The sequence below is a fragment of the Penicillium pulvis genome (assembly GCF_028828015.1).
Source record: "Penicillium pulvis strain IBT 33274 chromosome Unknown contig_5_segment0_segment0, whole genome shotgun sequence".
In the NCBI taxonomy this organism is placed as follows: Eukaryota; Fungi; Ascomycota; class Eurotiomycetes; order Eurotiales; family Aspergillaceae; genus Penicillium; species Penicillium pulvis.
The window spans coordinates 1,269,040-1,293,154 of NW_026643078.1; the positions used below are offsets into that span (position 1 = coordinate 1,269,040).

General features: G+C 48.8%; 10 protein-coding genes across 10 annotated transcripts; 5 read left to right on the forward strand and 5 right to left on the reverse strand.

Annotated features, from left to right (window-relative positions):
* Positions 1-45: 45 nt before the first annotated feature.
* N7503_007059 (uncharacterized protein) lies at positions 46-1,348 on the forward strand (the record flags this gene model as incomplete). Its single annotated transcript, XM_057066606.1, has 3 exons — positions 46-1,059; positions 1,126-1,270; positions 1,329-1,348. 3 exons carry the CDS (start codon positions 46-48, stop codon positions 1,346-1,348), a joined length of 1,179 nt encoding a protein of 392 aa, XP_056920287.1.
* A 174-nt stretch (positions 1,349-1,522) lies between these two features.
* Positions 1,523-2,342, reverse strand: N7503_007060 (SDR family NAD(P)-dependent oxidoreductase; the record flags this gene model as incomplete). The annotated part of the gene is made up of 2 exons (XM_057066607.1): positions 1,523-1,712; positions 1,768-2,342. The coding sequence occupies 2 exons, from the start codon at positions 2,340-2,342 to the stop codon at positions 1,523-1,525; spliced, it is 765 nt and encodes a 254-aa protein (XP_056920288.1).
* A 2,232-nt stretch (positions 2,343-4,574) lies between these two features.
* N7503_007061 (uncharacterized protein) lies at positions 4,575-6,121 on the reverse strand (the record flags this gene model as incomplete). The annotated part of the gene is made up of 3 exons (XM_057066608.1): positions 4,575-5,273; positions 5,339-5,930; positions 5,985-6,121. 3 exons carry the CDS (start codon positions 6,119-6,121, stop codon positions 4,575-4,577), a joined length of 1,428 nt encoding a protein of 475 aa, XP_056920289.1.
* Positions 6,122-7,141: 1,020 nt separating this feature from the next.
* N7503_007062 (HET domain-containing protein) lies at positions 7,142-8,788 on the forward strand (the record flags this gene model as incomplete). The annotated part of the gene is made up of 1 exon (XM_057066609.1): positions 7,142-8,788. One exon carries the CDS (start codon positions 7,142-7,144, stop codon positions 8,786-8,788), a length of 1,647 nt encoding a protein of 548 aa, XP_056920290.1.
* Positions 8,789-9,774: 986 nt separating this feature from the next.
* Positions 9,775-10,466, forward strand: N7503_007063 (uncharacterized protein; the record flags this gene model as incomplete). Its single annotated transcript, XM_057066610.1, has 2 exons — positions 9,775-10,131; positions 10,185-10,466. The coding sequence occupies 2 exons, from the start codon at positions 9,775-9,777 to the stop codon at positions 10,464-10,466; spliced, it is 639 nt and encodes a 212-aa protein (XP_056920291.1).
* A 1,334-nt stretch (positions 10,467-11,800) lies between these two features.
* N7503_007064 (uncharacterized protein) lies at positions 11,801-12,301 on the forward strand (the record flags this gene model as incomplete). The annotated part of the gene is made up of 1 exon (XM_057066611.1): positions 11,801-12,301. The coding sequence occupies one exon, from the start codon at positions 11,801-11,803 to the stop codon at positions 12,299-12,301; it is 501 nt and encodes a 166-aa protein (XP_056920292.1).
* A 269-nt stretch (positions 12,302-12,570) lies between these two features.
* Positions 12,571-14,919, reverse strand: N7503_007065 (alpha-galactosidase; the record flags this gene model as incomplete). The annotated part of the gene is made up of 3 exons (XM_057066612.1): positions 12,571-14,113; positions 14,169-14,775; positions 14,826-14,919. 3 exons carry the CDS (start codon positions 14,917-14,919, stop codon positions 12,571-12,573), a joined length of 2,244 nt encoding a protein of 747 aa, XP_056920293.1.
* Positions 14,920-16,399: 1,480 nt separating this feature from the next.
* N7503_007066 (fungal specific transcription factor domain-containing protein) lies at positions 16,400-17,242 on the forward strand (the record flags this gene model as incomplete). Its single annotated transcript, XM_057066613.1, has 1 exon — positions 16,400-17,242. The coding sequence occupies one exon, from the start codon at positions 16,400-16,402 to the stop codon at positions 17,240-17,242; it is 843 nt and encodes a 280-aa protein (XP_056920294.1).
* N7503_007067 (uncharacterized protein) lies at positions 17,239-19,297 on the reverse strand (the record flags this gene model as incomplete). The annotated part of the gene is made up of 8 exons (XM_057066614.1): positions 17,239-17,805; positions 17,856-18,370; positions 18,442-18,527; positions 18,577-18,659; positions 18,708-18,778; positions 18,833-19,007; positions 19,078-19,198; positions 19,248-19,297. 8 exons carry the CDS (start codon positions 19,295-19,297, stop codon positions 17,239-17,241), a joined length of 1,668 nt encoding a protein of 555 aa, XP_056920295.1.
* A 315-nt stretch (positions 19,298-19,612) lies between these two features.
* On the reverse strand, positions 19,613-23,174 carry N7503_007068 (bifunctional cytochrome P450/NADPH--P450 reductase; the record flags this gene model as incomplete). Its single annotated transcript, XM_057066615.1, has 5 exons — positions 19,613-21,147; positions 21,196-22,182; positions 22,235-22,675; positions 22,737-22,985; positions 23,057-23,174. 5 exons carry the CDS (start codon positions 23,172-23,174, stop codon positions 19,613-19,615), a joined length of 3,330 nt encoding a protein of 1,109 aa, XP_056920296.1.
* Between the last annotated feature and the right edge of the window lie 941 nt (positions 23,175-24,115).

Here is a 24,115-nt window from a genome sequence, read left to right on the forward strand (position 1 = left end):
CGACAAAGCCTTTCGCGGCGCAATAAAATATTTCCAAAAACCACTATGCACAGCACCTGGCTGCTTACCAGTCTAAGCCTGCTGCTTACTCCGCTAGTGGCGGCGACTCCATCATCACAACCAGCACACGCAGTTTCCCAGGTCTACGACACAACAGACAGAATTCCACTGCCAAATATAGGCCACATAGCCGCTCACGACCCCAACATCCTCCTTTGGGAAGATTGGTACTACCTCTTCCAAGGCGGAGTAGGCATTCTAGTTCACCGCGCGCAAAATCTCTCCGGACCCTGGGACGATGTAGGCACAGTCCTCTCCGGCCCGTCGGTAATCCACACACAAAACCGGACCCGACCTTGGGCTCCGACAACAATTCACGCAAATGGTACATTCTACTGCTACTACACACTAAGCGAGCACGGGTCCCGGAGCAGCGCAATCGGAGTCGCGACAACAACATCTTTGGGCAAAAGCCAAGACTGGACAGATCACGGCGCGATTATCCATACAGGCAATGGTAATGGCTCAGATATCTATCCGTTCAACGTCTCAAACGCCATCGATGCATCATTCATCACAGATAACAGCACCGGGCAGAGCTATCTGAACTACGGTAGCTTCTGGACGGATATTTGGCAGGTGCCTCTTTCGGATGATTTACTTTCCCTTAAGGATCCAACGAATCCAGATGCTGTGCATTTGACGTACTTGCCCGAGCAGAAACAGAGGCCCGAGGAGGGGTCTTGGATGAGTTTTCGTGATGGGTATTATTATGCTTGGTTCAGTCATGGAAAGTGCTGTCGGTTTCATAAGGGGTTTCCCGGCCGTGGAAAGGAGTATGAGATTAGGGTTGGAAGGTCGACTAACGTTCGTGGACCTTTTGAGGATAAGGATGGGATCAAGTTGCTTGATGGGGGTGGAACGGTGATTTATGCTTCGAATCACGGTGTTGTTTATGCTCCTGGTGGATTGGGGGTCCTGCCTGGGAACGATTCTACGGCTACGCCGGATATTCTTTATTATCATTATTTGAACACGACTATTGGGTTTACTGATGAGGTGAGTTTTGACCATTTCCAGTTCGATGGATCTATTTGCGTGGACTGTTGCTGATCACTTCTATAGGATGCTCATTTGGGCTGGAATTACCTCAAGTATGAGGATGGGTGGCCTGTCGTGATTGAAGGGAATGATATTGGCAACGCTACTACCTCGAATGCGGGATCGGTTATTTCTGCTCCAGGCGGGTTTGCGTTGACGATGGCTATGAGTATGTGCTACCTCCAAACACCTTGCATTCTTGAAACCCTACTAACAGGAACCATTAGGTTTGTGGCTGTACATTTGATTATAGTAGATACCCTAGCTTGTCATTTTGTACTGTGGATAGACTTCTTTTCAGCGATTGCACCAGCATTTAGATGGCGTTTGGTTGGGTCTGAGCCATGGGACCTGTCACTTACGAGCATTAGAATACTATCATACATATGCTTTGTTGTCTTCGAATGATTCGATCACCATTTCATGGGTCCCATCCTCCATCAACATTATAGACTTGTCCAGTCGTATAAGACGCAGCATCACTCAACAGAAACACTACCGTCTGCGCTACCTCTTCAGGAGTTCCAACACGAGGAATAACACTAGGCGGTACATGAGTACCACCTTGAATAACAGCAGCCTGGTCCAAAAGGGGTGTTTGGATAGATCCACTGACCAAAGAAATTAGTATTCCCCCCACAGATCAACAGCTTAGGGTCAACTCACGGCGCAACAGCATTGACCCGAATCTCAGGCCCAACCTCCTTCGCAACAGATCTCGTCAACCCCACAACCCCATGCTTAGTCGTCGAATATGCCGCATGCAACGGGAACCCCCTTACACCTTGAATACTCGACGCATTAACAATACTCCCCTTCCCACCAGGCGCAGACTCCATGATCGCTCTGAGCTCCGCTCGGAGACAATACATCATGCCAGAAAGATTCACCCGCACCAACATATCCCACTCATCATCTTCCATGTCGACGAACCGGCCTACACCGTGGTTCTTCCCAATAGCACCGGCCATATTAGCTGCGCCGTCGAGGCGTCCGAATCGCTCTACTGTTGCGCCGGCCCAGGCTTTCACGGCTGTTGCGGAGGTGATATCGAGGACGGTGGTCATAAGTCTGTCTGACTTAGTGTCTGAGGTGAGGGTGTGCACTGCCGTGTCGAGGGTCGTTGCAGAGAGATCAGCTAGAGAGAGGGATGCGCCTAGTGCATAAAGCTGTTTTGCGACTGCGAGGCCTATGCCACCGAGGCCTGTGATGACATAGACTTTGTCTTTGACGGAGTCCATTATTACTTTTGCAATCGTATACAATGGTACGTTTGCCGAAGACTGTGTTTGATCGTTGGATTTGGTCGGTTGAAATGTCTGTATGCATACAGAAGCCTCTGTGTTTCCAAGGTTGAAAAGACTAATGCTGTCTGTGCTACGGATAGACCCCGCAACTGCCATGCAACGGACATTGTCGGAGCAACTCCGTGAACCTATTATTAATTGATTCTTGCTGGGGATTAAGGTGGAGCTGTCTGACGGGGTAACCTACCCCATGTGTGCGGCCCCAGCCGCCCCACTCACATGAAGGTTATCTGGAGAAGACCAGGAGGGATGAATCTGGTCATGTTGTAGGTCGCTAATCGGTTTTCGGAATAATGAATTGGCCGCGTGGCCTAATGGTGAAGGTATCCGCCTCCTATTGCAACGTTGAAAGACGTGTGTGACAGCGGGAGATTGCCGGTTCGAGTCCGGCCGTGGTCGTTCTATATTTTTGGTCTTTTTTTGTTTGCCACTTTTGCTTCGCTTTATATTTTCATTCATATCTTTTGCTTCTTTCTAAATGTTGGGAATTAGTTTGAAGCTGTTTTTTCTTCCTCTCTTCATCTCTCTCACCCTACATTTATCTCACTGATTTGATGATCAGGTAAACAGTCATCGAAGGCCCATCCATCCCAATACCTCTTTCATATTTAGTCGTTCCAATCAATGCATGTCAAGCCAAACTGGCTTTATGACTCGCAACAAAATTTCTCTCGTCGCCTCATGGATGAAAATATTAAGTCTACCAACTCTAGGTGAACTTTTTCAAAGTTCGTTGGTTGGCACGATGGTATATTGGGGCCACAAATGTGTATGGGTGATGATACCCGAAAAGTATGGATTTTGGGCTAAGGACTGGACAGGCTTGAAAACGCAAGATGCCAAACCTGCAGATGTCGTGAACATTATTACAGAAAGGCATGGTGATCGGCATCTTGGTGCGAAGACAGTACAGGGCCTTATCATTAGTTGTTCACCCAGCAGATTGGCCACTTGCGCTCGGGGTACAAGACGCCGATGGGTACGATTGCCAGCAACCTTCTTGTTCTTATACATGACTAGCCCGAACCTCTTACTCTTCGATTATAATGCGTATGCATCTGTGGCTGCGATATTGCATCGTGCCAACAAACGAACCTTGGAGATTTGATATTCTACATGTTCACCATTACAACAAAATCCCAAATATCAAAAGGGTATCTTAACGAAAAACAAAACAGATCCTACCCTGCTACAGTATCATCCCTGAAATCATCAATCCGCTAACCAATAACACAGCCCACGCACTCATTGACCCCGAAACCAACGATCCAACCCCCGAGTCCTTCACAACCCCTCCATAAGCAATAATTTTAGAATTCAGGCAATATGTCACATCAATTGCCTGTTTCTCTGAATTGGAGGTGCATATCGCCGTACAAGACTCCGGATTCGAGAAAAGCCACACCTTTGAGTGACAGCACTCCTGCAAAAGGACATGCATATCATCATCCGGGTTATGCGTCTGGTAAAGCGGGACCTGCGCGTAGAATTTTGGTGCGTCAGGTATTGAGGGTACGAAGTCGCGGTATGGGTAGCATTCTGAGGGTTGTTTTGTGTTTGCGGGGCCCATCGAGGCCATGTTGGTCGGTCTTGCACTTGAGACGACGAGGCCGATCGGATGTGATCGGATGATCAAGCTTGGAGTGGGTCGGAGATTTTGTTCGGGGAGATCGGCATGGAAAGAGAAAGCGGCTGAAGCTTTCGCAGGTTGTAGGTGAGCTCGGAGGGGCCAAGTAGCGACAGAATGGATGTGGTAATTGGATTAAATTGAAGGATCAATTAAGGAGGAAATAAGAAATAAGTGCCCGTGGGGTTCCTGTGTTAGGCTCAGGGTCTTACAGCTCCATCTCGCGCTTCCCGTATAGGGGAAATGCCAAGGCGCTACTGCTTATGGGTTGAAGCCACAACAAAAGCACCTAACCAATTGGACAGCTTCATTCCGAGGTTCGGTTCTTGATTTCGATATAGAGCCTGAGGTGCACGTGGTGCGAATTCTCAATCAGAATGATATGATACATCATTATCACTAATTGGACTGGTTTTCCTCGTGATACACAAAGCCGATATTCCCCTCTTATCAAGTAAGAAAATTTTACACCATTACTATACTCTATCGGATATATTCAAAAGAACAAATGTTTATATACACATGCATGTCGGCGTAGTCTAGAGTTTTGCCTCCCGATTAGCCCGCTTCCACATCTTCTTCCTACGCTCATGTCCAGCATCAAAATCATCCACCCATTTCTGCTCAAACGGTGGCAAACGCCGACCAGGCACACCTTCACCGGGCTCCCCCGCAATTCGGCGCAGACCTTCAAAATACGCCCTGAAATCTGGATTGACCACCGTAAATGCCGGCCCATCACCTTTCTGCGCGATCCGGTCCGTCTCCCAATTCTCTTGCTCGCTTACTGGAGGCAGCGTGCCCCTGCCTGCAAGGATACGTGCTGCTGCAACAGCCTGCCACTCGAATACCTTGAAGGTCAGACCTGCGCCGACGGCTCCAATGAAGATGAGGCTGGGGTCGTGGCGGTAGAAGACATGTTGGTATAAATCTGGGACACGGTTACTGCGTGTTGACACCTGTGGGAGGAAAGGCAGTGTCCAGGTGAAGCCTGTTCCGAAGATGATGTGGTCGACGTCGCTGACGGAGGTGCCGTCTTCGAAATGCACGGTCCGGTCTTGGGTTGTGATGTGTGAGATTGGGGCTCGGCGTTGGATCTTTGGGTGTTTGAAGGCTTCGTCGCCGAAGTAGACGTTGTAGCGGCCGCGGACTACGGCGAGGATTGGGGTTTGTGCGCTGTCGATTAGACTGACTGCTGTGTCTGCGGCTGATACTGATGCGCCGACTGTGATGACTTTCTGCGCGGGTGTTAGTGGCTTTACTGACTTGATAGTAGGTCGGATTGCGACACTATGTTACATACCTTTCCTTGATAGGTCTCCGGTCCTCGGTAGTGCTTAGTATGTTCGACACTACGGGGGTATGCCTTTGCGAACTCTTCCAAGCCGGGAATGGCAGGGATATATGGCACTGCATAATGGCCAGAAGCGACCACCACCGCATCGAAGACCTCAGTCCACCAGTAATCCGACGGACTTCCATTATGAAGCTCTCTACGGCGCAAAGTCAGGGTCCACTTCTGGGTGTTTGAATCTTTGATCGCCTGCTCAACGGTCGTGTTGTATTCAACAAGACCACCGTGACCTTTCTTAATTAAGAGGTCCTCAATATACTGCCGAATGACAGTATGATGCCGGAATGGCGTCTCCGGACCGTGGCGGTCAATCGACCACTGAGACCGAATAGTGGGGATCGGCTCTTGAGAGTAAGACATGACCCCCGCATCCACGTTTGTCTCCAGTCCGGGGTAGACAGGGGAGTCAGTGTAACGATCCTGAGTTACTGCCGGGGTTCGACATGGCAGCTGCTCCGGAATCTTCAATGGAGCATCTGCAGTACGGGCTGCTAACCCGTCAAAGTCGAGTTGCCGTGGAGGCTCATCATCTCTCGAGACCCTGTCATACTGTCAGCATACATGAATTATTGCCTTGTACAGCGGGGTGACGAACCAACATCCGCCAGCCTTTTCCTGGCGCTCAAACACGCGGACCACATCAAATGCCTTCTCTTGCATCAAAGCATCAACAGCAATAGCACCAGATGGCCCGGCGCCGATAACGGCCACACTTTTGACAGCTAAAACCATGCTGATTTAGGCTCGGATTTTGAATATACGAATAATTCTGCCCCAAGAGTTGACGATCTCTCAATTAAGATGACTTCCAATCTCTCGGCCGAGCAATGCAACTTCGATGTGTTGCAGGGGTCGTTGAACTGGAGGTAGAGTTAGACTATGTCACGCCATCGAGGTTTCTCTTGCGCAAGATCCAATCCATTCGCCGAGATTAGGTCTCCGGCGTCCACAATTGGTCCCGGATGTCGGTCCGCGAAGGCAATATTGAAAAACTGACCAATTATTATGGATTTTGCACTGTTATTATCAGAAATTTTTAAATGCCGAGTTCTTTGATCTAAAATTTCAATCCCCGAGCCGTATGGGGTCTTGTCGGCCGTGCTTTTCATTGGCCGTGGATTTGTGGGTCAGGAACTGTATTGTGATTGGTCTCCCCGCTTAAATGTTTGCCCAGCGGCAAACAGCCCCCAAACGCCCAAACAAACCCACTGTTGGCTGCCTGTTGGCTGCCAACAGCAGACATTCGGTACGTTGGTAATTACCGACCTCAAATAGATCGGTCATTCTACCATAATCATGGCCGTTGTTCAAGATCGTGATAAGCTATGCTCCCCATGCAGTCGTATTCCCCCCATCAAGGATATCATTCTTGGATCCGATGAGATGTGGGGCAATTTTCAAGAGTTCAAGTCGTCCGCTCTAAATGGCTGCCCTCTTTGTAGTTATCTTTATAACGAAAAACGAAGAGAATGGGATTCCCTTGAAGTGGAAAAGAACCTCTATCCTGGAGAGCCCATCTCGCTGCAGTGGAATGGACCACTACCCATTCGACCGCCACCTGTGAATGAAGAACAAAGTCTGATCTTGGAGTGTACATGGGGAACCCAGTATAACATTGATTATTCAATTTATGTTGACGCGGGTAAGAGTTGCTCCGCAGATCTCATGTGCCTTTTTGTATCAAAGAACTTATCATATGCAGATGAGCCAATATCAAAAACTGTCCCTTTTAGAAAGATTGATCCTGACCCTATGTCGGACCAGGTCATTGCTAATATCAATGGATGGATTGAGTCTTGCTCCCGCGGTCATTCTTCTTGTCAGCCTACTGAGGACGCATTGCTACCTCGATTCGTGATCGAAGTTCATGGCAGCGACGAGACAAAACCAAGCTTGCGGCTTGTTGAAAATGGAAAGAAGATGGCGCGTTATATCACATTAAGCTATGTGTGGGGTATAAGGCCCCAACCAGTGCAACTCGTGAAGGAAAACATGGCAGAACTGAAAGACTCCATCGACTATGACAAATTACCCAGCACGATACAGGACGCCATACGTGTAGCCCGGCGCCTCGGTGTACAATACGTATGGGTTGATGCCCTTTGCATCGTTCAAGATGATGATGATATCAAGAAACAACAGATCGGCCAGATGCAAAACATTTACGGCAACTCCTATATGACTCTACAGGCAGCAAATGTCGCCACTGTCAAGGAGAGCTTCTTGAAAGTCCGAAATTCTCCAACCCCTTTCAAGCTTCGATACGACGAATCTAGCCACATTTATCTGAGAGGATACACGCCAGATCGCATGCCTGGCGGATCAGCCCGACAAAGAGCCTGGGTCTTCCAAGAGTCCATACTACCAAATCGACTACTAGTCTATGGAGAACATCAACTTGTCTTCCAATGCAGAGAGGGAATACAATATGAATGCGGATTCCGCGCCAACCAGGTGAAATACCGTTCCTCTGCGACACCATCATTCTTACGGCCTGGAAACTGGCTCAACTATTTAGGTAAAAGACTGATTCAACCAATCCCCCCTCCTGATCGCCGATTGGATTTCCTATCAGCATGGTATTCGGCCCTCGATGACGGGTATACAACCCGAGTGCTCACCTTCCCAAGCGACCGACTGCCCGCAGTCAGCGGCGTCGCTCACCGTCTTCAAAAAGAAATCGGAGGACGATACGTAGCAGGCCTTTGGGAGTCTGATCTACCCTGGGGTCTGATATGGGAACCAAAAAACACAGCTATCTACCCCTCTGCAATTAAACCAGCAGTATGGCGGATGAGTAGACCGGCCAATCCTTGTGCCCCGTCATGGTCCTGGGCAGCCATGGATGGGTCTACGAAACACCCATTCTGGGCACGACATAATGATACAAGGGAACATGACTCGCCAATTGCAACGGCATGCATGGAGTCGCTGCAGGTGAATATGGCAGGAGAGATCGTCAACAGCGATGGAATGCTGCGGATCGGTGCCCCACTCATTTACACGGCTGTGATTTGCAAGACGGATTCTAGACACAAGGGTTTACGGCAATACAGACTCATGCCGAGTGGTAAGCCTCGTGGAGGCTCTGACCCGTTTTTGGTGTGGGATGGTCCTGGAAGGGAATCCCGTGAATCAGTGGACTCTGATCTAGATGTGGACAGAAGCTCTAGGAATGATGAGCGGCCGATTGCTGTCGCTTTATTTGACGTTGAAGATGAGCAGAAACTTTACTCTGGTGTATGGTGCCTACTCATTTGTCGCTCTTCGGCATTGATGCTGGAGTGCGTTGATCAAGAGAAGAAAATATATCGACGGTTAGGAATAGCTCGTGTCAGGCCCGAATTCTGGCCTTTCTCATTGTCAGAGCAGATCTGGACTGAGATTTCGTTAAGCTAGAAAGATGAATGATAATGAAGTATCGTACATCCATAGGTCTTTCACGCGATATTGTATTCTATCCCATCATGATACTACTAGGAGCATTGTATGTATTCTACCTCGGCCCTGGGGATATGCTCCCCTTGCATATTTTTGTACTTTGTGCATACCAGCTATAGTTTATGAGAATACCTTTCTGAAACCCCAATTTTAAATGGTGTGATATCGCGGATCCCTTAATAGATCGCTTCTGGCCCCTGCATTCGATCTCTTCGGAAGTGCCATCCACATTCCAACAAAAGACTTCCTTTTACCACGATTGGCTAGCACATTCCCTCAGAACAGATCATCCAATGACACAGCCTCAAAAGTCGATCTGGCATTTTGAATACCAGGATGTCGGAAGACAAAACATTTGGAACTTTTGTTAACCCCTTGTTCTGTCCTTGCAAGTTGACCTTGAGGTTTGCTAAGCGAAGAAAAAATGAATGAAGTATGTGAGCTTCGGCGTTACAATGTGAGGTTTAAGATTCATGAATACTGCAAATGTACTTTTGTTTTCATTTTTATTGTTATTATCTACCGTGGAATGCTAAGATTCCTTCTGAAAGTCTAAACATATTAGAACGAAACAAACCTCAAGGTTGCAATTTATGAACCTAGCGGAGTCTCTCGCGGCCGCGATGTTTACAGATGGCTCATGCTTATCTTCATCCGATATTGCGTGTCTTTGGATCGGCAGTGGCTCTAATCATTCTCATAATATGTTTATTTGCCGGTAGCACACCCGGGGTTTTATCCGATGCTGAAATCTTCAGAGTGCGTGAAAAAGTCATACATTGAACGGGATCGCAAACTAACAACTATACCGATAGGTTGAGCTCACAAGTTTACCAAGCGAAGATGTTCCAAATTTCATCAACGTCTATCTCATGTCCTACTGTGTGGGACATCAGCGGCAATACATCGATGGAAGTACCAATGAGACCTTTACTCAAACAAACATGAGCGACTGCTCCGCCCGCAGTGTTTCATTTCACTTTACCCCATTTGAAGCCATTGAGGAAGCCTTGGGAACTTCCGTTGGACCAGATTGGCCGGGCTGGTCGGCTGCACTAGGCGACGATGACTTTGAGGAGCTAAAGACCGCAAGTCGAACGATGACAATATTCTTCATTCTCGGCACAACTCTTGTCGTCATTTCAATGGGCATACGCGTCACAGCCCACCACTTCAGGCGGCGCTTTGCCAGTTATCGCATCCCAGATTCGAAGGCGACGATCTTGCCTGGACACCCAGATTATTCGATCCGAGGCAATCTCAACACACCTCCCTCATACTTAGAACTTGCAACATTAGTGGTACGCCACAGCTATATACTCGGGAAGGTCCTCAAAGCTAACATAATCAAAAGCTTAGCACCGTATTCCTTCTGATTGCGTCAATAATCACCTCCGCGGTTGCTATGAAGTACATCACGTTGATACGCCAAAGTGACGATGCCGATGTTTCAGCACGGCACAACAACACCTTTCTCGGAATGGCATGGAGCACGACTCTTATTCAAGCCCTTCTTACTATTCACAAAGTGGCCGCCCTTGTGCGATATGAGACGCATGGTTCTCGTTATGATTCGGATGGGTACTCTCTAACCCGAGATACTAGCAATAAGGGAGCCTTTACTCGGATGGAATAATAGGTTTGCCACAGTTTGTATGATTCCAAATACGCTACAATCATTAGACTGTCATTTTCTTTCTGGGTTCACTTCGGGTCGATTGCAGGTTGGCATCAGACATATCAAACTTCATTAATGTAGAATATAATTGCGCAAGCTAGATAATAGAAATAAAAGTCCTGCGTTAGCTTTCTGATAATTCAAGTTTAAAAGTGGTGATGAGGACCAAGACTGCCTAAATGTGTGAGAAGGTCTACTGCTTGTTTGGCTCGTCAACTGCTTTCAAAAGCTTTATCTTATTCTGGATACCAACAGTAGGTATGCTCCTACCTGGACAGGGAATATCGAAGCCCTTTGACACAAGATTTTTCAGAAGGAGTGTTGTACTTCCAAATCGGAACTAGAATGAGGCAAAGTTGTTGCAGATTCATAGGAGCTGGCCCCGGGGGTTGCCGTCGTTTCGGGCCGCAGGGTTCATATTCTGTCGAGGCAAAGTCGTTTAGCATGACCTCACACTAATTTTGCAAATATAGAACAGCTAGGCATTGAAATTGGCACTGAAATTGACGATCAGTGGACCCCGGATGACCTACGAGAGTTCGTGCTGGGATTATGCAGCTTAATGTAGAGAATATCGACGTGTGATACTGGCCCCCAAGCATGAAATCTTTGGGGTGGCGATACTGTAGGAACCGACTGGGTCCAAGGCGTCCGACAGATTATGTGCTGTAAATCACAGGCTAATTGGCTTTATACGTGATAGTGCAGAGTATTTTTAAGCAAATTGAATACTTGCCCATAGTAGGTTCTATCGACGAAGAAAAAAAAAAAATGTCCAAAGAATAATGTGCACCAAAGCTCCTGGGTCAAGATAGTGCCCCCACCCGGATGGGGCCAACAACATCACTTGAATCATCGTAATACTCTTTTAGGGGTCCAATGAATCTCTGACCTCATTTTCTATGCCGATACCTTCTTCATTGAAGCTTCGTGAGCAGTATTGCCCCACCTCCTTCCGTACGCCACCCAGCAACAAGCAATCACACCCGTCGAAGCCACACATGGCGACAAATCATGTTTCAACTGATTGATCAACCTAGCATCTTGCGATAATAGGACCTGCAGCTTCCAACACTGCTTGTCAACGCCCCAATTACCTGTTTAGTTGTGATTACCTGTTCAGTCATCATTCGGCCACCATGTAGCCTTCGCAACTAATGGTATAAAGCAGCTCAAGATAACCAGTCTCCTAATGATCATTCACAACAATCAGATCCAATCCAATCCAACAATCCAAATCCCAGTTCTCGCAGTCTATTTGCCCCAAAAACTCTCACAACCAAACATTCAAAATGCAGTTCTTCTACCTCGTCACCCTCGGCCTCATGAGCACCGCTTACGCCCTAAACCCCCAAGCCAACGCGGCCCGCGCCATGCCAATCGAGGAACTAGGCCCTATCGAGAAACATGATTATATCATGCCAAAGGTTGCCCCCGGCTCTGGAGCCTTCAAATCTGCCCGGGCCTACGACCACGCAACTCCCTCTATGACTCCCGTGGCAAGCCCTTCGTCCACCATCCCTACCTCGACTCCCGTCGCATCGGCCTTCCCCACTGAGATCCGTGTCGCCAAGGAGCCCATTCCTGTTCGCGCAGCTGTCAGACAGTACTACCAGGACTACCGCCAATGGCAGGCTGCTACTGGCCAGGAAAAGACAAGGCTCCAGGCTAAGGTCCAGGATGATCTTCTGTCTATTCGGAGCATTAAGGCTGCTGTTGAGCGTAAGAAGGCTAGTGCCAGTGCCAGTGCTAGCGCTTCTGCTAGTGCCACCCCGACTCCCAAGCGCCGTTAAGCATTGGCGATAAATGACTGGGTATTTCGACTATGAATTGGACTTAGATTTGATAGACGGTTAGACGGTTATAGCTTTTATGCATCAGAGCTGGTCTCTTGTGTTTGAATTTTTGTTTGTCTGATTTCATTTGATAGCTGGTTCAAGGGACATCTGGATGTCATGGTGCATGTAGACTTTCAGCAATTCAAGCCCTTCATTATTCCCAAAAATTTCCAACAAATTGTATAAAGTGGGAGGTATGAATTATACATTGTAGTCTGTTGCAATCACTGCTTCTCGAGGAAAACAACCTTGCTACCGTAATCGGTATCAAAGGGGAATTGTAATCCAATGTTCATCAACGTCGCACCAGAGTACGTCCCCTTCCCTTCCACACTATACATAGCCTCAGGAGCCAATCCTTGCATCTTAATCCAAGGAATAGAATGATCCACTCGGGGGTTAAGCTGGAAATAGAAAAGTACAGCCTGAGTCCCATCCTCCGAGATAAATAGAACAGCAGGCCAATTCGAGTCTTCAGGCAAGCTCAAGCGGTACATATCACCCTTCAAAACAAGGGGATTAACCTTTTCAGAAAGCGCAATCAGCCCCGGCAGAGCAGCCTTGTCTGCTTCGGGCGTGGTAGCAGGGTCAAGTTCCAAACCGAATGATCCACCCATCATTGCGACGTGTCCGCGGAAGGCGACAGGTAATGTCCGGCCGGTTTGTTGATTTGGAACGGCAGATAGATGGGCACCCATGGCGCTGGGTGGGTATGCGAGGGATGTTCCCGTCTGGATGGTGATACGCTCGATAGCATCCGTGTCGTCCGACGCCCAGATTTGAGGGAAGAATTGTAGAACACCTGGGTCAAAGCGACCTCCACCGGAGGCACAGCCTTCCCAAAGAACATCGGGGAACTGGGTGGTGAGATTTGTGAAGACTTTGTAGATTCCGAGCATGTATGCGTGGTCGGTGGAGGGAGAAGGCATCTCATGAATGCCCCTGTTGTTGTCCCATTTGACGTATGAGATATTTGCGGTGTTGAGGATGTTGGATACGGACTCGATTACGAATTCCTGGACCTCTGGGAGAGCCAAATTGAGTACCAATTGGTTTCGTCGCTGTGTGCGTGGGTATGGTCCTGCGTGAAGAGCCCAGTCCGGGTGTTCGCGATAGAGGCTGGAGTTCGGGTTGACCATTTCAGGCTCCATCCAGATTCCAAAGCGCAAGTTGGTCGAGGTATTGCCGGATTTGAGATCTGTGATGTTACTCACGGTATCTGCTAGACCATCAGGGAACCGCCGAGGGTTGGGCACCCAGTCGCCAAGGCCTTCAGTGTCTGAAGTACGAGCATATTTGTCACCGAACCAACCATCGTCCAGAACAAACATTCTGACGCCCAACTCGGCTGACTCTTGTGCTAGATGATAGATGCTGGTCGCGTTATAATCAAAGCCAAGTCCTTCCCAACTGTTCAGAAGAGGTGGCCGATCGTCGGTCGCAAACTTGCTTTTGATAAGGTGGTTGCGGTAGAGGCGATGCAGGGAGCGGGACATGCCACCAACTCCGTTGCTGGAATAGACAGCGACGCACTCTGGGGAGTTCAGAGTTTCGCCCCGGGCTAACGGCCATGATAGCTGACCGGGATTGAATCCAAGCATGGCGCGCGTGAAGCCCTGAGAGCCCTTTTCCACATCCACCGAGAACGACCCGGAGTACACGAGCGAGAAACCCCATGCCTCACCGGAAGATTCAGTAGTGGCTGGGTCTACGAGGGCAAGGAACGGGTTGTGCAAGTGTGAGGCATAGCCCGTTGAGCTTCCAAAGCTGATCCCCAGAAGTATTAGCATGGTGATGTGGCTTCAGAGATCAGGATACATACCCTTGGCTACCATATTCGACCGATCTCCGTTCACGATGGGCTTCTCGTGCCCAGTCACCTCTCAAGCTAATCATATCGAGATCCTCGTAAGGGAAGTCCACACTGATACTAGCGAGAGACTCGACGGTAATATTGCCCTTGCCTTTGTTCGTAACACTGGCACTCCGCACAATCGCATCATATTTGGGAAAGATTGAGTATGATAAGGCCGCAGCGACATCACTATACTGGTCATATAGATTCACCACGAGCGTAGTGACGTCTTCCTCAGTTCCAAATGTCGACGGTAGACCAGGCAAAGCAGGCTTTCCTTGCTTGATCTCATGGGACTGATACTGGAAATCCGACACGGTGTATCCTTCCGTTTGCCGGACGCGAATCGCTGGCATACGGAAATCCCCTCGACCTTGGTCCGGAAATTCTCTGCGGATGCGGCCTGGTACTCCAACCCAGCCGTTCACTGCGCTCACAATCTCCGTGGGGATGGGACCCGTCACGCTGCCACCAAAATGGTCTGATAATAGATCTCCTGTACTATTGTCCACACGGAACCGGTAAGAAACATTGTCGCCATTCAGTGCGAATGTAGTACCGTCAACAACAATTGCTATACCACAGAATTAGTATAAGCACTGGGAAGCCAGGCGCTTAGCTCACCATCTGTACTTGTAGACTGAGCTGTTGCCAAAGAGCAATGACCAAGCAGCGAGACCAAGCTGGCCACCGCTACTGATCTACTAAGTTGGAACATATTAGCTGCTCGCTCTTTCATAGGAAATTGAGAAGAATAACAAGACAAAAGCCAAATGGACCCTGGATAGCGGCTTACCTTTATACGAGGAATGCAAGGAGTCGCGCCGACGAAGCTCCGCGACATGGGCCAATCGAGACCTCGACATGTTGTCACCGTCGCATAATGCACTGTACTTCTCGTCAGGCCCTCCACGCGGGGTGTAGCTTTGCCGGGGGAAAGCCGAAGATCTGCAGGGAAAAGCGCGTCCTAGCGGCGGGTTTGAGCGCGTCTGATTCGTCCCACGGATCCCGCCGTGCCAAGACTTGGAGAAGCACAATCCGCTGTGGACTTCAGATGAGGGATTAATATTTCCATAATTGGGTGGATGGATGAAGATCAGCGTAGAACGAGGCGGAAACAACCGCCTCTATCGACTGCTGTTCAACATCGACCAATTTCTGGTAAACCTTCTTCCACGTCGTAGAAGAGGAAAGCCAAGAGAGAATATCCGAAAATGCCCCGCTGTGGAGTCCCCGCATTCTCTTCTGCAATTTCAGGCGTCCCTCAATCCCTGCTATTGTCAGCAGGGTTTGAAGGGAAAAATGAGACAAGCTAAGGCTTGCGTAGCTTGCCGGTAAGACGGAAGAGGCGTTTGGTGGCAATATGGTTGTTTTTCTAATGCTGTATTACACCCAGGGAACGCCGACGAAAATGTGAGATCAGTGCACCCGGTTTCTCATGCAGGAACTGTCTCAAACGCGGATTGACCTGCAGCAGTAGCGAATTTCCATCGAAATTCCAGGACCAATGCGGACAGTCCTCTTCTTTTACTGATGAAGCTACACCTCGATCTACACCAAGTAGGAAATGCTTCTTGCCTGCTCAACCTCTTTGCGTCGAGCTAGTGCGGCTTTATTTCAATCACGTGCATGATCAATTTCATACACTCTTTCATGAACCAAGCTTTCTGGAAGACCTTGAAAATGGCACTGCTCCACCAGTGCTATTGTTTGGGATGATGGCCCTTTCAGCAAGGTAAGTTGGCCGAGAACTAGCGCGATCAGATCCAATATCTGACTGTGAATAGGTTCTCAACAAATCCATATTTCTCTGGTAGAGATCCACGAGAAAGAGGAAGAGTATACGCCAAAGAATGTGACAATCTGCTTGACTGGAACGATGTCTCGATCACGACTATACACGCCTGCGTCTTACTCGGTGCAATCGCCATTACGGATGGCAAACCTGCCTCGGAATCAATACACTATGCAGTTGCTTGCCGAATAGCACAGCTCCTTGATCTTCCCAACTGCCAAGCCTCAAACAAAGTGGATCAAGAGGTGAATATTCGGAGTCCGTTTGTCCCTTTATCATCCCTTGCTTGAATATTAGCTGACGAAGAGCAGCTTGGTGGACACTGAGTATGATTGATGTCTGGTCCTCTACCGGCGTGCGGTTACCAAGGCTTCTCGCTCCAAAACCCGATGTCCCTTTACCAATGGAAGAAGCGACCCTTTTGCGTCTTATACGAAGCGACAAGTTTGACGTCCAAGTTCAACCGGAAAGAAGATCGTCCCTTCTTGCAGAAATGGTTCGCTTGAATCGTATCCTCCAACAAATAAACGACTTCAATATTCGTGCCTCGGAGTACCAACTAGACTCCGTGTCCATCAGAAGTGATGTCGAGAATTTATCCAAACAACTTGACACTTGGCTCAAAGAACTTCCCGACCATATACGGGACACACGCACAAACATGGTTAATTATGCAGAGCAGGGACTTGGTCGCATGTTCGTCGCTATCTACCTGGGATACTATCACTACGGCCAGATGCTCTTCTACCGCTTTCTACACGAGGACTCACGGGTATTTGATACTAGCACTCGGTTTTACGCCAATAAATGCAAGCAGCATGCAGGTAGTCTCTGTGATATACTCTATGCGTCTGAAGAGATTCCAGGGTGTGACGTCAAGTATAACATGATTGGGCATGTGGTCGTGATCGCATCGACAGTGCAAATCCACAGTCTCCTGTTCGAAGGCGAAGACGCAAATGTTACTCTAGCTAAAATGCGACTGGAGAAGAATTTCTGCATCATAATACATCTCCGCCAGCTCTGGCCGACTTTGGATGTCTGTATGGATCGTCTAATGGCTTTTCACCAAGCATGCAGAGACTCAGCCGATACGAGTTTCTGCATGGACAGATGGATGGTGAGATTCTTAGTTGAATTCGCAAGTCCTGTCAACGATAAAGCTTCTTCAGCGCATGATCAAAATATCTGGTCACTTTCTGAATTAGGTATTGACCGGACCAGCCAAAAGCTAAATAAAAACTAATGCGTCATATCCCTCGTCGCCGTTCTCTTGTGCAACCTCCCCAACCAGGAATTAGCTGTCCAGATTCGAATTCTCTTACCAAAGAGAACGAATACAATGACCATCAAATTATTCGCCAGTAGAACGCCTCCGAATATCCCAGAAATAACAACCGCATACCCTCTGTTCAAGATCCAGTCTAGTAGATAAGATCCCATACCAAATGAGATAGCTTGCTTGCCGAGGTTCATAGCAATAAGCATTTCGGACGTATTGGCGTAGTAAGAATCCACAGCATAGGCGAGCGTGAACGTAAAATAGAAGTACGAGCCAACCATATTCATGGCAACACCGGCAAAATATCCTATCCAGTGCAGATTCCGTTGGGCTGTGAACCCGTATACTATCAGTCCTGCGGGCGGAAGTAGCATGACTGGGAATAGGGCTGGGAGACGCATTTCTGCTTCGCGAATTCCGTTGTTGCGTTTCGTTCGATATGCGGCTAGTCGGTCGGAGCTTGAGGTAAATGGGAGGGCGATGAGGTAGCCGATGAATGAGGCTATTGCTATGAGGCCAGAATTTGTCTATGGTGGGTTAACAACTTGTTGATTTGACTTGGAGGTCTGGAACTCACATCGCTCCAGTTATATGGTGGCTCTACTATCTTGATTGGGAAGGTGTAGTTGAAAGCGAGGGCTCCGAGGCCAATGTAAAGGCCTGAAGTTGTGGTCAGCAAGAGGTCTCTTTCAGTGTAGCTGCATAGGTGCCTACCATAACTAGCAATCACCCAGAAGACAGCGGGAACAAGAAAGTAGGTGAAAGAGCGCAGCATCGTCATGAAGAATTCTGCGTCTGGGTCGATAGCGCTCCATGGAGCGAGTGTTGATAAAAAGCTCTTCCGGAGAGGGAAGCTGATCGATGTTACATCTTCCTGATCTTCCGTTGGATTAACCACTTTCTCTCCGTTCTTAGCTTCCAACGATTGAGATGAATCATGAGACGAGGTTGGCTGAATGACTCGATGATAAGATGATTCTTCAACAAAGAAAAATGCCATGATGAGAAGCGCAGCAGCAAATGCAGCTTCAACATAGAAGAATAGCCGCCAGGAATACCCACCTGCAAGCATATAGCCAGCATATAATGGGCCTGTTGATCCGAGGCAGAGACAAACTTGACATTGTTAGTTTCTTCTCGAATTTGACCCATTGATAACCTACTAGTGTAGTAGCCCAACTTCTTGCCCCGTTCATGGATAAAGAAGATATCATTTACCAACTGCACTGGTAGACTCTCACAGACGCCACTATGGTAGGTTAAAAATTGTATGAAAGATAGATCTGGCTAAGATGTACCTCCCGAATCCATGGAAAATGCGAGCAACCATAAGGCCACTATAGGTGGTACAACGTGAGGCACCGATTAGACCAGCCAAAAACTATAGCATATCAGCACAAATGGCTTCCAAATTCAGCTTTGTACTTACAATCACCATTGAAAGGAGTGTGACTGGACGGCGACCGAATTTGAGGTACATTGGCACCAGAAGAAGTGAGCCTAAGAACAATCAGCAAAGCTAGTCACAGTCCTTAAAACCATAGTACGATATACCGAAGCCGAAGGCCAGGTTTGCATAGGATATGAGCCCGGAAGCTTCTGCCGATGAGATCCCAAATTCCTCACTGTATATGGTGATATAGACCGAGGGTCCAGTCAGTGCACTATTACCCAGGAACGAATAGATCGCAACGATGACGAGGATGGTATTCTTCTTCCACGTAGGCCACTATTTTTCGAGAGGTATTAGCATAGAAATGGATGCAAAGATTGACATGCTAAGCATCATTCACACTTACTTGAAGTGGATCATTGGGATCCTCAGCAGGTACAGGATACAGCGCTTGTCCATACGCCGTATCATCACCTTCTGCGGCGCTGAGGTCAACAGTTCCTGGTATCTCGCCTTCATGCGCATGGCTTCGTAATTGTCAGTCTGTGTGGAGCTATTGGTAAGAATATAAATTACCTGTGCACTAGGTGCGGCCTTCTAGCCGACTCTGCATCGCTCTTCTGCATTAGTAACTCGCTGGACTGAATGTGAATGGATTGGCTGTAGCCTGATGTTCAATGGAGAAATAAGAGATCCTGGTCATTCTTCAATAGTCCGCGAGATCGAGAGATGGCAAGATGGCAACAGGGTTTTCCCCGCATTTCTCCACATTCTCCTTCTCTAAGGACCCCTAGCCCCACAACATGAGCGATCATTAACAAGATGCCGAGAGTCCAATTAAATGCCAAGCAGTGGGGAAGTAAAGCAAGATTGAGGAAAAGCATTAGAAAATTCAATTTAGACTGAATAATACCAGCTCAGCATAACCAAGTAGACAGTCCTCAGGTAAAAACATCAGTAGCATATCTCTCCTTCGTCCGCAACTGATCAAAGAACTTCTCGGCAACGACATCCTCCTCAAGCTCTGCATCAGGACTAAGCGTCTCACCAGTCTCCTTAGCCTTGGCAATCTTCTCCCTCCGCTTCTGAATAAAGATCCCCTTACAAACATCCATCACAGCGGACCCAACCCCAGTACTGCCACAAACATAAATATTAGCACCCGCTTCAAACAGTTCAGTAAGCTCTTCGCTATGTTCTCGCATCAGATCCTGAACATGTTGTCCCTTTGACCCGTCAGATGGACGACTATACGCCCACCGGATATCAACAGCGCCGATCTTAGCCCATTCTGCCAGTTCGGCAGCATGGATGTCATCTTGGCCTTGTGTTCGGCAGCCCGTGTATAAGATCGCTTTCGCGGGTTGATCAGGACTGTTTCGGCCTCGGATACGTTCTGCGCGATCCATTACGAAGCCGCGGAATGGTGCGAGTCCTGTGCCTGCGCACGCCATTATCATGGGTGTTTGGAGGTCTGCGGGTGGTTTGAAGCCTGAGTGGGATGGTCGGACGGAGATGTGTGCTCTTTCACCAATTTGGAGTTCGGATAGATAGTTCGACGCGACGCCCAGGTATTGTTCTGCTTCTACTTCTGTGCTGGGCTCCGAGGTGCCGGAGAGCGCGGGGGCATTTAGGACGGAGAAGGTGATTGTGCACTCTTCTGGATTTGGCAGTGGAGATGAGGAGATGGAGTACTGTCGAACGCGCATGGGGGGAAGCATGGCGAGGAAATCGCCGATTGGCAGCTTGATGGCTGAGTAGCGCATGAGTAGGTCCAGGGGACTGACGCGCTTCTTGACAATTTCAGAAGTGAAGCGTTTAGGGCTGGAAGCGATGTAGCGGAGTTCAGCTTGGATTTCTGCGTCTTCGACTGCGGCGTCGGCGAGGAGATTCAAGTCACGTTTTGAAGCGGGCTGCGATAGCTCGACGTATGTTGAGAGGAGATCGAAGGCGGAGATTGGTGTGTCCAGGGGGATGGATGGTGGTGCTGCGCTCTTGGATGGCTTTTGGATGCGGAGCATTGCGTCCCATGGTAGATCGAAACGACGGATTGCTCGACGGACCACTGAGGTTGGGTTCACGGGTAGAATGGCCAGGTAGTCACCGCATTGGTAGGTCATATCGGTTGGGAGCTTGAATTTGACCAGTCTCTTCATGGGCACGCCGGGTTGTGTCAAGAGTTGGTTCTCTAGCACGAAACCCTCTTCCAACTGAAGGCCTAGAGTCGATGCGCGCATTCCCGATGACACCTCCACTTGGAGGGATGATTTAGGCTTGGCTGTCTTGTCTTGGCCTCCGCCATACTTGGCGGTGATCGCTGGCCAGAACGCTGTTTCGCCCCAGCCATCGAAATCTGTGAACATGTCCGAGTTGGCTGCGTCGGCAAGTCCAATTTCACATAGCCTGTTTCCTCCATTCTCCTGGATCAGCTCATTCACTGCCTTTGGAATCCGGTGGAAAGTAGCCGCCCAGTCATCTGTGTTCAATGTTAGTGAAGCTCAGCGAGCACAGGAGTATGACTTACGATGACCACAACCAAAGACCGCATAGTTAACACCATCCAAGCTGCTCCCCTTAAGCTCACTCAGCCACTCAAAGAAGTGGGCCGCATTGTCAGGCGGCTGGCCCTCATATGAAGCAGTGATGAAGACAACAGGCTCACTCGTTGGAATGCTCTGCATAGCAGAGTCCAAAGAGTTAGTCGAAGCGGCGAATCCATACTCCGCAGCATCATCGGCAAGCCTGCGTGCAAACGCTTCACAAGTGCCGGTATTACTTCCATAGAAGATGTGCATATTCTTAAGCTCAGCACCCACAGGAACGGGCTTATGCTTCTTCTCCCGATCCCCAAGGTCAGACGCCTTCGCCACATCAGGGGTACCGCTCAGTCTCATACTAAGATGCGTTGGATCAAGCCCACCCCGCAACGATGCCTTCATTTCAAAATCTTTAGGCTTGATGGTGAGAGTCTGCTTGATACGCAAGTCATAGCTGGGATTAGCCATCTGGAAGTTGAAGTTCTGCAACAAGATCGCGACGACGAGGAGAGCCTCTTGCCAGGCAAATGGCCGTCCGATACAGCCTCGCATACCATTCCCGAATGGCTTCCATGCGTTCTTGGGCAGTTTGTCAAAATGCTCGTCTAGCATTCGTTCGGGTCGGAACTCCTCTGCGTCGGGGCCCCATACTTTTGGATCGCGTTGCATCTTTCCAGCCATCATGACGATGGGCTCGTCTTTGTTTAGGACATATTTTCCGCCGCCGAGTGTGACCGGATCCTCCTTGTTCTTGGTCGGGTGGGCATGGAGACCGATGAAAGGTGCTGTCGGTCTCAGTCGGAGTGTTTCACGCATCACGGCTGTGATATAGGGGAGTTTTGACATGTCGTCCACTGTAATCTTGCGCTGTCCGATGACCTGATCGACTTCCTCTTGGGCTTTCTTGTATGCATGTGGGGTTTTGAGCAAATAGTAGAACAGGAATGATAGCATGCCGGAAGTGGTTTCGTGACCTATACTGGTAAGCATTATCCTTGTCGCCCATTAATATGGAGGGGTATTTACCGGCAATAAGGAATGTGATCATATTGTCGACAATCGAGTCGTCTGTCAGACCATTCCCGGTCTGAGGATCACGGCCTAGAATCATAGCATTAAGAAGATCTTTTTTATCTTCGGGGTTGTTTTTCCGATCCTCCACAAGCTCCTGTGAAAGGTTGCGCAGGTAATCAATATCTGCCCAGTACTTTGCGTTTTCACTTGTGGGCAAATTGTTTAGCAGAGCTGGACGACGAGCTCGGGCGCCTGATCCAGCAAGCAAGCCCACCATAGCCTCCACGAAAGGATGCATCTCATCGCGGTAGAAGGAGTTGAATCGCGTTCCCATGGCACAAAGCGCAATAGTATCCAGTGTCAGACGGGTAAAGTCATCGGCGACCGCGATCGCGGCATTGGGGCCTTGTCGAGCCCACTTCATTACCAGCTGAGTCGCGATATCGTACATGTCTATGCGCGCCATCAGTATCGAAGTGGGTATATTGAGGTCTCTCGTTTTGATAGCTCTCACCATCGAACATTCCGCGAATTGCCAATGGCCCAAATGCGGGGATTAGGACTCGGTGTGCAGCGCCCCAGTTCGTGTCTTCGCCGGGGACATCAGCTGTAAAAAGACCGTCGTGTGTGCCGTTTCGGATTTCTTTCAGTCCGCCTGAGACTACCTTTGCGAATCGTTCTTCGTCACATACTTCATTGACTAGCTCGTAGGAGCTGATGAATACGCGCGGGGAACCAAAAGTGGTGAGTCGGTAGATCGGGCCTTGAAGCAGTAGGAATCGTGTTAGCTCATTTCATATCAGATAGATGAATCAATGCGAAATTAGTATGTACCGTAGTTATCAGCCATCAGCTCAATACTCTTCATTGGCACCTCGGCCTCAATGTCATAGATGTTACCCAAAAGCGGGACCCCCTTGGGTCCCGGGATGGGAACCTCTTTGGAGCTCATAGTGGAAGGTTATGAACGACGTTAGATGAAAATTGGAAAGTTAGAGGACCAGGCTGCCATTATAAAGAAACCCAGCAAATGTAAGACGGGGTTAGGATGCCCAAATCCGATGAGGTAATAGCACCGCCCCGCGATCAGCAATGAAGCCTACAACGCGGTCAGCAATGAAGCTTGCATGTACCTCCCGTTTAACCTTCCACAAAGACGCCATGCACTGCATAAGCAACCTTGAGGGTATCATGATTTGTCCGACATCCCGATTGATTCTATACATAATCAATTGTACATTGTAGTATTCTCTAACGGGGCACAAACGCCGCGCCACGGACTCGGAATTGGTTAAACATTCCTGCCCGTGGGAGGATCCACCCTTGAACCTCGGCAGCTCGCTGAGCCAATCAATTTTGGCTCGATCGACACAACGTGAGTAATTTGTCTCAGCGATTGGTCTTGGAAAGGCAATTTGCGATCGGACGCGGGAGCGTCGATCGGGCCGACCGATGGAACCTGATTTATTTACACGTTAGTTTGTCTCAACATCAGATAGGAATGAGGTCATACGTTTCAAGGTTGCAAGTGGCGGAGAGCTTGGATGAGGCTAATTTTAGAATGCATAGCTTCATGTAAGGGTAGCAAAATCCAAAATCCCTCCCTGGTTGTCCGTTAGCAACAAACACCTTGCGTATTATATTGCGTGACTGTTTGGAAAGAAGAGGTCAAGGTCATTGGGAAGAAACAATGTCTTGGAAAAATATGTACAGATAATGTATATGAACGAATGGCCTAAACGGGACAAAGGTAGGAGGCAGGCAATACCAGCTTATAAACGCCGGCGGATTTGAACCGGAAATTGTGAAAAAGCGACCAAAGAACGGATATCAACAAGCGGGGAAGTTAGGCGCAGGAACCGGGAGCTAAGGCGAAAGGAAATGGTCATTAAA